General features: G+C 36.4%; 1 protein-coding gene across 18 annotated transcripts in view; it reads right to left on the bottom strand.

Annotated features, from left to right (window-relative positions):
* CACNA1D (calcium voltage-gated channel subunit alpha1 D) overlaps nt 1-13,966 on the bottom strand; it is a 164,881-nt gene that overhangs the window by 68,093 nt on the left and 82,822 nt on the right. For all 18 annotated transcript variants that reach the window (XM_071755807.1, XM_071755816.1, XM_071755808.1 and 15 more), the window contains 3 exons: nt 9,895-10,064; nt 1,372-1,459; nt 621-647 (listed from right to left, as the gene is read on the bottom strand). In XM_071755807.1, coding sequence (XP_071611908.1) covers nt 621-647; nt 1,372-1,459; nt 9,895-10,064 — 285 coding nt within the window. The remainder of the gene's footprint in view (nt 1-620; nt 648-1,371; nt 1,460-9,894; nt 10,065-13,966) is intronic.

Here is a 13,966-nt window from a genome sequence, read left to right as displayed (position 1 = left end):
TGTTACCAAAGCTTCTTGACTGTCTCTTTTTCACTGAAAATTTTCCACAGAAAATATTTATTCTATGAGTTGCCTGCAACTGTAAGAGCGTCTTTGTCCTTTGTGATTCCCTAAGTGTACCTCATGGTCACTTGCCTTAAAATCATGAGCCTACTTTTCTTTTATTCCTTCACTGAGTAACCTAATTGTTTTTAAAAGGCAAAAGGTATCACTTCTGTGTTTGCAGTTACCCTTTCTAATTACTAAATGTATGTCCTCTAAGGCTGGAAAAGAAACTGATTGGCTTTGTCACATCCAGTGTCTACAATATCAGGAGTATCAATTATTAACTTTGCTCATAACATTTTGTTTCTGCAATCATTCTTGAAAACAGAAGCTCAGATTTCTGAACACTCCCAGTAAGTGAAAAGAGAGCAATAAATATCAGCAAAGCAAATCAGGAAGTTTGTTTTCCAAGAGTGTTCATGGATACTTTACTTTTGTATTCACCAGTAACTGTAAGGAAGAATCTTTACATAGTAGAATTTAAAATACAGTAACAAAAGAATTATTATATGTGATAATCATTTTGTGTAAAAAGTCAAAAGAAAAAGGTGATGAATAGAGAGAAAAATACTGACCTGAACTTGGATTTTGAGATGGCTTGACTAGAAGAAAAGGAGAAAACATATTTGTAAGAATTTGGAAAAAATAATGAACACAAATTAATTCTCTTACAATCTTACAAGTCAATATATTGGAGTTACATATATAGAACAACAAGTGCTTAACAAAATGCATCATGAATGCCTGAGTTCTGCTGCCTGTTATTTATCTTTCCAAAACACAATTCCTAAAGCTTTAACAAAGTTTGTAAGTGAAATAAAGGAAATTTCCTTTAAAAGTAAGTAAAATAAACTGCTCATGTAGAGGCCCCTTGGAAGTCATGAAAAAGTGAGCCAAAAATAGTGAACACCATGGGATATAGCAATATTCCTATACATTCAGCTATTGCAAGAAAAACCCCAAGCACACAACAAATTCTATATGGTCTGGAGAATAAGAAAATATTTCTTTTCCCATGTCATAGGGGTCTTCTGTTCTTTTGTTATTATTTTGAATATTAATTATACTTCATAAAAGCTTGCAGGAAAACAGGACTCCACTGGAAGATTACTTGAATTGTTTTGTATCTTAACTTCAGAATTTTAGGAGTGCTTTGATGCTGTAGTGATTTGTCTAATATTAACTCCCAAAAGCCAAAAAAGCCCAAGTGTCCTACAAAGCTTGGCTACTTAAAAGCAATTCTGGGTAAATAAACAACAAGGAAATAATGATTCCTTTAAATGATTCCCATGAGAGTGGGAACTTGAAAAGAGTCCATGTACTCACCATAAAGCCCCACAACATGCTGGGTTCTCTCCCTCTCCACTCACATTCTCCGTGTTGACTGACTCAGTTTCACTGGTGGGCATGCTTGCTGGAAGGACACAGAAAAGGCTTTTAGTTTGATGGCCAAGCAAGGCATTGCACTGAATGTGATCTCCTGCTCTACTCTTCCAAGATGCCTCCACTTTTTTCAGGTCTAATGAGAGCTTGGAAGATCAGAGGAACAGCAGATAAAGTTAAACACTTCCTCATCCCTCCTCTTGTAGCCAAAGAAAGACAAAGAATTCCACAGGATATTGTTGGATTTTTGTTTCTCTTAAGTGATTCAATGTAACTGTTGAAAATGCACTGCAGAATACAACAGAGAAGAGTTTTGTTTACAAAGAGAATAGAGAAGAATCAAACCTGGCCTAGATTTCCTGACCTTTCAAGAACTGTTAACATTTGGGAAGAATGAGAATTACTACTAATAAAAAAGGGATTATTTTACTAATTACATGGTGAATTACTCTCTATGTAGTGGTAATTACTGAACAGTTAGCAATGGTATCTAAAGGGTTTTTAGACAAACTCATTTGCAGATTGGTCATCACCATTTCTCTTAAAATCAAATAAAATCTAGAGGGAGGACAACCTATGCCAAAAGGTGTTAGGAAAGGATGAACAGAATTCTCATTAATTCCTAGGGGAGAAGACTACTTTCATGTTAGCCAGGCAAACATGAAAGGACAACCTCAGGAAGAAGAAAATTAACATTGCTGCTTTATACAGTGGAAATACCATTTAAAATGGAAAAAATGAGGTGGACTAGGCACCAAAATCAGTGTAAAAGAGCAAGAACAAAAGAAACAGTATCCTGGGTCTACTTTCTGCTCTTTTGATGGTTTTCTTGGGTTTGTTTTTTCTGTTTGTCTGTTTTGTTTTGTTGGGGAGCTTTTAAAGCGGTGTCTGTGGACCGAGAGTATGAAAGGCAGAGGGCTACTGTGCCTCTTGCTATTGGGGATGTCTCACTATTTTGGTAGCCCCGAGGAGGCTTCAAGGAAGCTTAATTATACACATCTCAATATAAGGGAACCTTGAAAAAACAGGCTCTGAATGTTTTGATTTGTCTACAGATCAGGTACAAAATGAGAACAGTTATTTTCTCTGCACAGCCTCTATATTGCTTCAACACTGACACAGAAATATGTGGAAATGGTAAAGAGTAGTTCAGTTTCCATGCCCATCAGTTCCATCCAAGTTGAGAGACTGACAGGTCTCTGCAGGCTGGTTGCTCAGCCACTGTTTGAAACAACTGAGAATCTGTCCACAAAAATGTCATCAGTACAGGAATTGTTAATCACAGAGCTGGCATAACAAAGAAAGGTCCAGATCATCCATGCAGGTATTTGAATAAACAAGGCACTTCAGGCAGTAAGCACAGCAAAACCTTCTTTCACAAGGCTCTTTGGTTTTAATGATTCCTCTAAAACTTTACTATGATTGCTTAATATGAATAATCCCCGTTTAGCACCTGCAAGTGCCTCAATTGAAGTATCATGCTTCTCTATGATTCAGTTTAAAAAAATTAATATAAATGGGCTTGTGTGAATTTCACAGCTTACAGTCATGGAGTTCAAAAGGAATTTCATTCAGAAGTAAAGCAAACAATCTTTGATGATATCTCAATTCAAGTATTACAATTTCAAAGGGTTTAAGAAAAAGAAATAAATTACAAAATTTCAGACATAGTCTCAGATTTTCAGAGCCCATAGGTTTGTTTTTTCTTAAATGCCAGGGCCTTTTGCAAGAAATGCAAGGAGTTTCCCTGTCTGGTAAAGAGCTGAAATGATTATCTTATGCTGGGTAACTTGCATGCTGTTAAGGAAGCTCAACATCACAGTCACCCCGTGATCAGTATTTTAGCACTTGTGATTGAGAACTCCAAAATAAGAGTGCAGAAGTCTTGTTTCACACTGTTATTAAGAACTGCCATGGAAACAGAGCTAGGCCCACTTTTGCAAGCACTAGATGTACAACCTGTCTCACACTTGTGTTTCAAATTTACCAATCCTTTCCTCACCTAAAAGCAGTACCCAGAATTCAGTTCCTTGGAAAGGGTCAGTGTCAGAAAAATATTTAAGACATGCCAAATAATCTTGAAAAGAATAAGTGCAAAGTCATATCATTTTTATCCAAGTCTACCCAGACTCGATGCATTAGTCCACAGTAAGAAGTACCATCCCTTTTTGAACATGACTGCATGAAGAAAGACACAGAACCAGAGAAAAACAATGTCTTTACCACTATCAAAATAAATGTCAGTTCTGCTATTTAAATACAGCCAGAACATTACTTTCTGTTTCAGACAGGGCTATTGCTCTAAGCTCTGTTAGTGACTTGCAGGTGCTGCGTTACAAATGCAGAGGAGGAAAAAAAAGGTCTAGAAGCAGTTCAGTTTACTTTGGAAACTCAGCTATCATTATACTTTAATTTATATGCCAAAAGGTAAATGTGACAGAAGTACTGAGGAAGGCACCATGTGGAAGCCTAGCTCCAGCAGTGCTAGCAAGTCATTAAATCTTTAGCCAGAAGAAAACAGCAACAGCACTGCATGACCACAGCCACTCTTGCTAATGCAAGCAACCCAGCAAGTCTTGGAAACTCAGTTTCATGACCACAGCTTTTCAAGGGCAGTGCCCATTGGGCAAAGTATTGCACTTGTGAAAGACCATCTGATCTCAGTTAAGGCCAGCTTTGAGATCTTTATGCTGGTACTTCAGTATTCAAAGGAAGATACCAATTTTCCTCTAGTATTTATTTATCTTTTGCCCTTATTTTACTGATGTTCTTCTGAAAAGATAAACTAGATTTCTAGATATTATCATCTTTCTTCAATTGTAAGAACTGGTTTCAAACAAAAGAATGCTTGCATTAGGCAATATGAACAACTCAGAGCATGCAGCTTAATACTTTCCTGTGTATATAGAAAATAGCTCAAATATATCAACTATTATATTTTATATCCACAGATAAGAAAATAGATTGGTTTTCTCATGTTATAATGTTCACTCTACTCTAAACAGTTTTCAGATTTTGGAACAGGGATTTCAAACTCCACTGCAGGACACAACATAACTATTACATAGCTAAGAGCAGGTCAGTATCTGTCAGCATTGATATATCCTAGCCAGATGGAGCTGGAAGAAATAAATTCCATAATCCTGATATATGACAATTTAATTGGAGAATCCAGAAACAGGTTAAATTACACCCTGAATTATTGAACTGTGGTGGCAAGTATTATTGTTGGAAACATTTTCCTCTAGAAAGTGTGTAATTAATATTTTAATCTGGTTCAATTTCAGTTATGTGGTTTTGATTCATAGGTTGATCATCTCCACACTGATGCACCTGCATTTTCTAAACCCTTTACATCAGACCTTTGAGTTGTCAGACAGGGAAACAGAAACAAAAAAAATCCCCAAAGAGACAGAATTATCATTTCAAATCAATCTCAATCTTTCCTAAGTCTACTGTGTGCCCAGAAAGCACATCAGAAAGGTGGTTCTACCTGTTCTGACTGAGAAGCTCCTCCAGATAAATGCAATTTAAGGAAGGGCATCCTGGAAGATGTCCTACATCAAGGTGTGGGTTTTCGTAGTGGAGATTTAATGCTGATACTTAGCAATCATTCTGATGGCTCCCTCTTTTTACAGGCAGACCAGGATAATTCAACAAAGTCTGATTGGTTGCATAGCAGTGGAAGAAGAGAGAAACAATCAGTCTTCATTACACAAGCACCACTGAACAGACTACTTCTAGCCTGAAGGATGACACTATGGATCCTGGGAATGTTGTATACTCTGTAGATGTGGTGCTTTAAATAGCAACAGAGGTAAAGGTAATGCAAAGAAAAATATATAGGGTGGGATTTCTTGTCTAGTGGTAGTCTAAGTCTGAGCTACTAAGCTCAGCATAGCAGCCTCACAATTACAGAAAGAAGTAGATGTAGTTTACCAATTTGTAGTTTGGAAAAGTCTTGCTTATAAATGGTATCCCTGCCCTGCAAGACGTAGATGAAACCAAGTCAGTGCACACATGCTTGAGAAGGCTTTTGACTAGCAAGGTCAGGAACTAGCAACAAAACAGCATTTGTAACTGTAGACGACAGCAAGATGTCAGCTGGTTCCATGCTGCTTCATGACTGACATGGGAGCAGCATCCCTGGAGGTGTTCAAAAGATGGTGGGATGAAGAGCTACAAATAATTTAGTGGGTAGGAGTTGTAGGATTGGACCAGATGATCTTGGAGGTCTTTTCCAACCTTGATGGTTCTATGACATCAGACCCTTGACACAGTTTAAAGGCTGTGTGCACATCAACTTCCAAAGTAAAATTGTAAACACGGGCTTATATTTACAGAAAAATTTTCAGCCTGTAAAGCTGTGTGCATGCTATTTTCACAATACGTGTGAACAGTAAGACACAATTTCGAGCAGATTCAGTATTTGTAGAAAGTGAGTCCATCAGGTCCTAGTAATTTCTGGCTTAATATTCTGCATTCTCTAAAGTGATTGGATCACATTTCTCAGCTTTAGTCTGAACCACAACACTGATTCTTAGGACAGCAAGGAAATCAGTTGCTTTGATAACTTTACCTTAAATAGGATTAAAATTGGATCTCCTAACTACAATTCTGGTTATCTCAAATCAATACATGTGCCAGTATTAAAAGAGTGCAGATTTGAAAATAACTGCAGTACTCCAAAAGTCCTGTCCAACTCCATCGTGGGTAGGAAAGAAATGTAATAAAACACAAATTACAGAAACAAAACCATCAGTCACAAGAGGAGATACAGTAAGTTTATGTTTTGTTAGATTCTACAGTAAGAGCATTATAAATAAGTGGTAAATATCATCATCACACTGTTCTAGGCTCACACTAGGATCCATTATAGAGCTTGGGAAATACTTTGATAAATTTCTCCACACCCAAATTTAAAATAGATTTTTTTAATCTGGTTTACCTGCTCTTGAAAAAGAAAAACCTGTGATTCAACAAGGCCAGTGACAGACAAAGACACACCAGTGGAAATCTAAATGGATTAAAAGCTATGCTTTAGGAAGACAGAGCACTGCAGCACCAGCCTATTTTAGACATGCACTTAAAAGCACAACTGCATGCATGAGTGTCTACATGCTGAAGTTATTTATGCCTTTGTTAGAGAAAATGCATACAATATGTGCTTTCAGAAGCTAACACATCAAATGCAGTATTGGCACAAAAGAAAGGTCAACTGCAAATCAGAACATGTTTTACCATGTTTATTGGAAGAACGGCCAAAGCAACTAAGTCTGCTTTTCTTCTTTTCTTCCATTAAGTCAGCCAATGTAACCCCTTCGTGACAAGTACAAGTAATCCCAGCATTTACACAGTAGATGGCAGCAGTTGCAACGCAAAAAAATAAAAACGTGTCCATATATACAACACAAGCAACGTTAGGCAAAACAACCAGACAGTACCCTCAGCATAACTCATCAGAAATAAATCCCTCAGCTCTCACTGATTTTTGCACTTTGAGCTAAATTTGCAATGATTTGAAGTCAACGAAAGTCGTTTTAATGACTTTAGGGAAACTGACTACTGGTTTGTAACAAAGATTTATGGCTTCTAAAGGTGTGTTCACAATCCCAGCAGTTGGAAAGATTTCCATTATTCAGTAGCACCAAGTACCTGCCTGATATCAGCAACAGGGATGTGCAAAAACACATATAAATGACTATATAAATTACTTGACTGACTTCTCTAGTCAGAAATTTTTAAATGCTGGGGTTGCAGGAACCTAAGCTACATTTTAAAAGGATTATGTAAGAAGCTATTAATCACTTATTTACCTGTCCTTGAAATCTGTACCTTTACCTGCCACAGACAGAAGAGATCTTCTGAATCCTAAACCCAGAGCTCTTCCACACGGGTGATGAGCATTATAGTGAACTTCCATCACCATAAATCATCATCATCCAGAGGTTTGTGTATTTAGAGTCTGGACACACAGCTGCCTAGAAGCCTGGAAATAATTATCCAGCCTATTTTTGTACATTATGCTCCACAGACAGTTCTAGAAACACATCACCAACATATTTGGAATAAATTTATTTCCTTAGCTTACTCCTCAAGATTATTAACTTGGTGATAACTAGCTAAATTTCACCTGACTTTCAAACAGGTACTTCATTATCATAACTATGCTCCTAATCCAAAAACTGCCCATGGAATAACTGGATACATTGTGATGCTTACATGGTACCTTCCCATGCAACATGACACAAAGCAGAGCATGACTTGAATTGGATGGAAGTGGGGCAATTCAGCAACCCTTCCTCATCTCCACCCTCCTGCTGCTGATACTAAAAATTAAATTGCATGCCACACTTTTGTGCACATGTGGCAGAAACTCAGAGGAGTGCTAGCAGATTGCTTATTCACTGGAAATTTCCACTAAAAAACTACATACGCACATCTGAAATTAAATTTTTGGGATTTGTTTTAAAGTTCTTTACATTACTTCCCTTCTTCTATTCACACTCTGCAAGTCTCTTCCAGCTTGCTCTGGAAGTCTTCTTAACTTATAATTTATATCTAAGTTAACAGCTCAGAGTCAAAAGCTCCTTCAAACTCAACAGCTATGCAACTAAGTATTCTTGCTTTATGAAAGAGCTACACGGCCTAGAAGCTGCATAAGGAATGCTGGATCCTTCTGCAGCACAGTAACAGACAGACAGTTTGAACAGGATGCAAAAAAGTTCCTGGGATTTCACCTGCAGACTTGGAATCCAAGTGTCCATCAGCACTGCAGCTGAACCATGTGGCTGCCCAACACCGAGCCAAGTCAGCATCACCAGCAATTCTGCATGGCAGACTTGCTTATGCCATAAAATGTGCAATCTTAATTCTCAATATTCAATATTGATGCCCAAGCTCACAATTTATGTATTCATTCCATGCAGCATTAGTAGAAATAACCAAGTATAGTGAACTCCTTGGCTTTTTTTTTTGCTCTGGATAAAAACTCTGTTTGTGCTACAAACACATCTGTTTTCATACAGACAGAAATTATTGGACAAGTTGCTTTCTAGACCCCCATAAAATCATCTTGTTTTCTTTCAGTCAGTAACACAGATTACTACTGTTGCAAACTAAAGGACTAAGGACAAAACTATTAAGATTTTTAAGAACTTAACTACGTGCAATACAGAGAAAAGTTTAAAAAGAGATAACCCAATAGCAAACAACTTATTTTTCATTATTTAACTACCTCTAAAAAAAGTACTAAGGTTTAAAATAATAAAAATTACAATATATTAGAATCACTAAAAGAAAAAAAACAGTAATTATGTATTATTTTAATAGAGAAAATTATATGCTGAGTTGCTGTTGATAAACCACTTGCAGATACATTTTCTTCTATGTACTCAATGGAATCTTAATTAATATATATCATGACTTTCTGTAGTATCACATGAATATTAAGGTGCTATTTAGAATTAGTGTATATAAAAAATTCATACATTGACATTACATTTACTATTAAATCATAAACCACATCATAAATTCATGTTCTCTTTTATATACAGCACTAAAGTTCTTATGAAAATCTTAACTATGTAACTATTATTTAACTATGTAAACATAGTTAAGACACTAAACTATTAAATTATTTAAAATACTGCTGTAACTCAAAAATTCTGACATGGAGAAATCCATTATAACTTTTACACTTGTTGCAGTGTTATGAAACTAACTTGTTCCTTTACATTAGGACTCACATCAGAAGCACTGGGGAGCCACTACAGCAGAAATTGCCCCTCTCATAACACACACTACACTACTGTCAAATAATCACATTGTAAGTCACTAATATTTCATAGTGTTGAACAAAAATCCCAGAATATTTCATAGTGTTGAACAAAAATCCCAGATTTCATTTACTTACTGCTCAGTTAATACCTGTGGCAAAAAAACAGATTTTAAATAATTTCCTTGAATATCAGAAAGATCCAGAATATCATTTCCCTACATGAAAACTCAAAAACATTCTCACTATTAGCACTAAGTTATTTCTTAACCACTGCTTTGTCTGTATTTTTCATTTTTTGTAATTATTATTTTTTCTACTGCACACACCTAACAAGCAAACACATTCTTCTTGACTAAGGTTTCACAATGATACTTAGTGGAACTTAGCTTATATGCACTAATTTTTTTCAGAACACAAATAAATCAAAATTTTTAAGTCTCAGTAGTGATTGAGTGCAGGCAATGGTTTGTACACGGATGGATCAGAGAAGAATTTTATCACAAGATTCTGATTTGTCTTACATGACTCAGTATCAATATATTCACAGGACTGCTCTGCTAATGAACACTTTAGCAAAGTGGAAATCAGGGAGTGACATCAAATGGGCTGCATCCACCCCAGTGTAACACCCTTAAAAAGCAGTCAGACTTCCCACACAGAAGTAGAAGAGAGGAAAGGACACGTACTGTTCCGCTTGCCTTCTTCATCAGCCTCTTCATCATTCTCAGGATCAATGTCTTCTGCTTGTGTAATCCAGTCTAAATATCCTTTCAGATCTTCTTCAAGCTGCTGCTTTTCACGTAGCTTCTGAAAGTCCCCTCGGGCCTTGGCTTTTTCCCTTTCTTTAGAAAATTCTCTATCAAATTAAGATAAAGCAGAAAAAAATACTGATATTCAAACTCCCAGGCATTTTGACCTAAGTCTGGACATTGCAGAGTAACACACTAGCATAGAAAATGAACTGAATAACCTACACCAAAGATTTGAGAGCTTCTTTGAAAACAGGACAGTGGGACAGAAGTCATAGCAAATCCCTATCACATTACATCAAAACTTTCAGAGCTTTTATCATTTATTTGAAAATGAATCATTACTTGACTCTTCCCATATCAGAAAAGTCATTGTCCATCCCCGCTCCCCCAACCCTCCCATTTATCTGCTCTTCTAGTCTTTTTATTTTTTAAGTCAGGTTTACCTTATCGCTACAAAAAGAATTTGACTTGCTGTAATGAAGTCATTTCAGAAAGGTGAGTATTAGTTTCAGTGAAAAGGAAATTCTGGCAGCCAGTTCTAAAACCCTTCCTCTTTCAGCTACAGTTATTGCAGATGTCTGAACAGACACATTTCTGTGCCCGTTTCAGAGAATTCCACTAATAAGCTCTTAATTACATCATGCACAGACACGTGTGTTGAGATCTGGATCTTTGCCCCTTTGCTCTCTGTAACAAAACCTAGAAATCCCTTACCCACAGTTCAGAAATGCATCCTCTTATATAAATCAAACCCTCTGTCTCGTTAGCCCAGTGTCAATACTATATTTGACTGTCTAGTTTAGCTTAATGCTTAAATTATCATGGAATGATAATTAAAATAATTAAGTAATCGTCTTTGAGAAGATGGTCTACTGCAGTGTCTTCCAACCTGAATTACTTATTATATTATTATATTACTGAATTATTAACCCAGGACAATTATCAAGCAAATTCTTGCACCATGATATTTCATATACCAACATTATTACAACATTTGGTGTAGTACAGAGCTCCAAACACATCCCTCTCCTTGCTAGAAGGGTCAACAGTTTTCAAAATTATCTGAGAATCAATATGTCCAATTAGGGGTAAGCAAGCATCTTTGGAATTGTATTGTAACTATGTACCAATTCAATGTTTAAAAACTAACCTTGTTCTAATCTGTTAAGACTTACGAAAAGGCTAAAATTAAACCTTAAAAATTACTACAGTGATTTCATTTACTATGAATGTGAAACTCTTATATATTATGAACTTTCACACTTGAAAAGATTCCCTGCTTAATACATTCTGAAGGGAGAATTTATTACAGCACTTGATAGTATCCTTTTTCAAGTCAAAAAAAATACTAGAAAATTATTGTAAGACTTGAAAAATATTTTAACAAGGTGAACACAGTTATCAATATGATATCACCCTGCTAAAAAAATGTAGCAGTATAATGAAAATTTTTTCAGAATTTTTCAACATGGTATTTCAGTTCAGTGACAGACATCAATTCGGAATAGCAAAGCATCCATTATTTACTTTGCAGTTTTCAAACACATCTACTGAGCATTATATTTCTGTGTTGACATTATTAAACTAAGAATTAAGCTCTTTACATGCAACCATAGAGATTTTGTGGTTTTGGTTTTTTTGGTTTTTTTATGGTTAGAGAAGCTAAAAGCTTTCTGCTGTAAAAGCTAAGAGGCAGGTACTAAAACTTTTGCAACCAAGGACCTAATTCAACAAAAATTCAGTTTGGCATGTGGAAATCATCCTGTTCCATCTGATGGCACTGTAATGAAACTGAAGAGTGCCAGTGATTGCTTTGCATTTGCTGCCCTTCACCTGGCATCCAAGGACAAGGTCCTTCAAAGGCCCTCTTTTCACAGAAGTGCTCGAGAAGGCAAGCAAGCTCAAGAGATCTCTCTGAGGGATGATTGATTTTTAAAACAAAACAAAAAGATTTCATTATTTTGAAGTTGTCAGAAATCTGTAAGAAAATGGTTTATGGAATGCTGGGTTTAAGTTTCTCTCAGACAGAGTATCAAAGAGACCGACCTTCACATTTGGTACTCATGACTCATTCCATAGGCAGTGGCTTTGAAAGAAAAGCTATCATGGCATAGCATGAAATCAGAAGTAACAAGCCCTGCTAGCTGAACAGAAGACAAATACTTAGCAAAAGCTAAGTCCTTCAAGTATTCTTCATTAGGGTGAAGGATATGTGAGCTGTGCAGGTAAAAGAAAATGAAAGCTGCTGTTATTATGTGAAGTGAAAGAAATAATTTGAAAATGAAACAGTTGGCAAAGTTGATACTTTCAGTAGCACTTCCCCCATGACTGAACCACCTTTTAACTTTGACTTTGCAATAAAATGGTTGCAGAGAACTAAATGTACAGTTATTTACTCAGCTAACTGTGACCTTTCCCTTTAAGACACCACAGAAGTCAGACATTGTACTGTTAAATGCTGCTGCAATTTATCTGTAGGGGGAGATACAACAGGGCTTAATTTCTTGATATTTCATAGTTTGCTTCCCTTTTTAAGACCTGTTTGTAAGGAAGTATAACACCTGAGAAAACTGTTTTCTTTAGGGGAGGGAGGAATCTGACCCTGTGGTATTTTTTGTTCCATCATAGGGATGAAGTGACAACCTCAGGACACACACATGTATGTATGTCTCTTACTGAAATACTAATAATTAGGAAGTGGGATTAAATGGAGTCAGAATATAATGAGTTTCCTGTTGGCAGAACAAAAGCATTTTTTTCCCCAAGAAACAAGAAGTTATTTGGAAAACATGATGGGGATGAGATGAGGAAGAGATATTGACTTCCTAAAGCCTCTGACACAGACATTTATGCAACTGGATATATCAATATTTCAACAAGGATATGTAGACATTGGCTGATCTCTGGGGAGGAGATGTGCAGCATTTCACAGCTATGGACAGTATAGGATGGGCCCAGGGCAGAAAGAAAAAGCTTCTGGCTACGTAGTCAGCAAAGGTACTGACATTGCTAGATTAATGGCCTGAACTGGCATCCTGGACTGTCACCAACCTTGTACTCAGCCCAGAAGCCTGTGAAGCTGACAGGCTGAGGAAGTGGCACATTAATTGTGGCAAGTGGACTTAACCTCTATATAATTGGTTTCACAAAAACACCGTTTCCTTTCTTCATTGACTAAGTTGTATTCAAAGGGCTGCTGTGACTATCCCAGCATTTATAGAGGTCTCTCCACTAAAACGTTATTTAAATCTCTCCATCCAAGTTGCAAACTGAAAAATTCTGAGGACCTGCTCTGATTTAACACCAGTAGCAAGTGGGGGGAAAAAAAGAAACGACAGAAACACACAACATATTGCCTGTAAAATTTGTTTAAAAGTAAAATTTTAAGTACTTTTCATAATGCATAGGCCTCACTTAAGATGTTTTTGCCCTGATTCCAACTAGAAAAAGCCAAGCTTACTCCTGTCTCACTAGTTTAAAGGATAATATGCTTAAGATTAGGACTTCAGGCTAGCAGAGCTAAAAAGAGTTTTTTGCAAATTTATTTCTGAAGAACCTTATAAACCAGGTCTTCATAACTGGTATAACAACATCTTCTATATTTAATTACCTGTTTGCCTTCAAAAGCATCTTTTCTTCAAAACAGTCTATTGCTATCCTAGATGGAGGCAATTAAGTTTTTCATTTCACTGCAAATTCAAATAAACCAGACGACCCAGCCCTAGCCAGCTTAGTTTTGATCTCGTTAAATACGACTGCAAGTTGCATATGTTAATATCCTGTAAACTGAGTAAAGGTTTAAATTGTAGCTACAGTGTAAATAACTCAGTGAATTACACGTGCAGCAGAAAGAAGGTATCACTTGCAAATTAAAGCATGACACAGAAACTCACCTACATAATTTTGAGTAATAACTAGGCTACTATATAAAATGCAGATTTTCTTTTTATTCTCTAAAATTCCTTATTTCCTTGCAGAAAGATTATCTGTTTTCTGTTTAGGCACA

The sequence above is a fragment of the Heliangelus exortis genome, chromosome 12, assembly GCF_036169615.1.
Source record: "Heliangelus exortis chromosome 12, bHelExo1.hap1, whole genome shotgun sequence".
Taxonomy (NCBI): domain Eukaryota; kingdom Metazoa; phylum Chordata; class Aves; order Apodiformes; family Trochilidae; genus Heliangelus; species Heliangelus exortis.
Note: the sequence above shows the minus strand (reverse complement) of the source record. Positions and strands in the feature narration are given on the sequence as shown.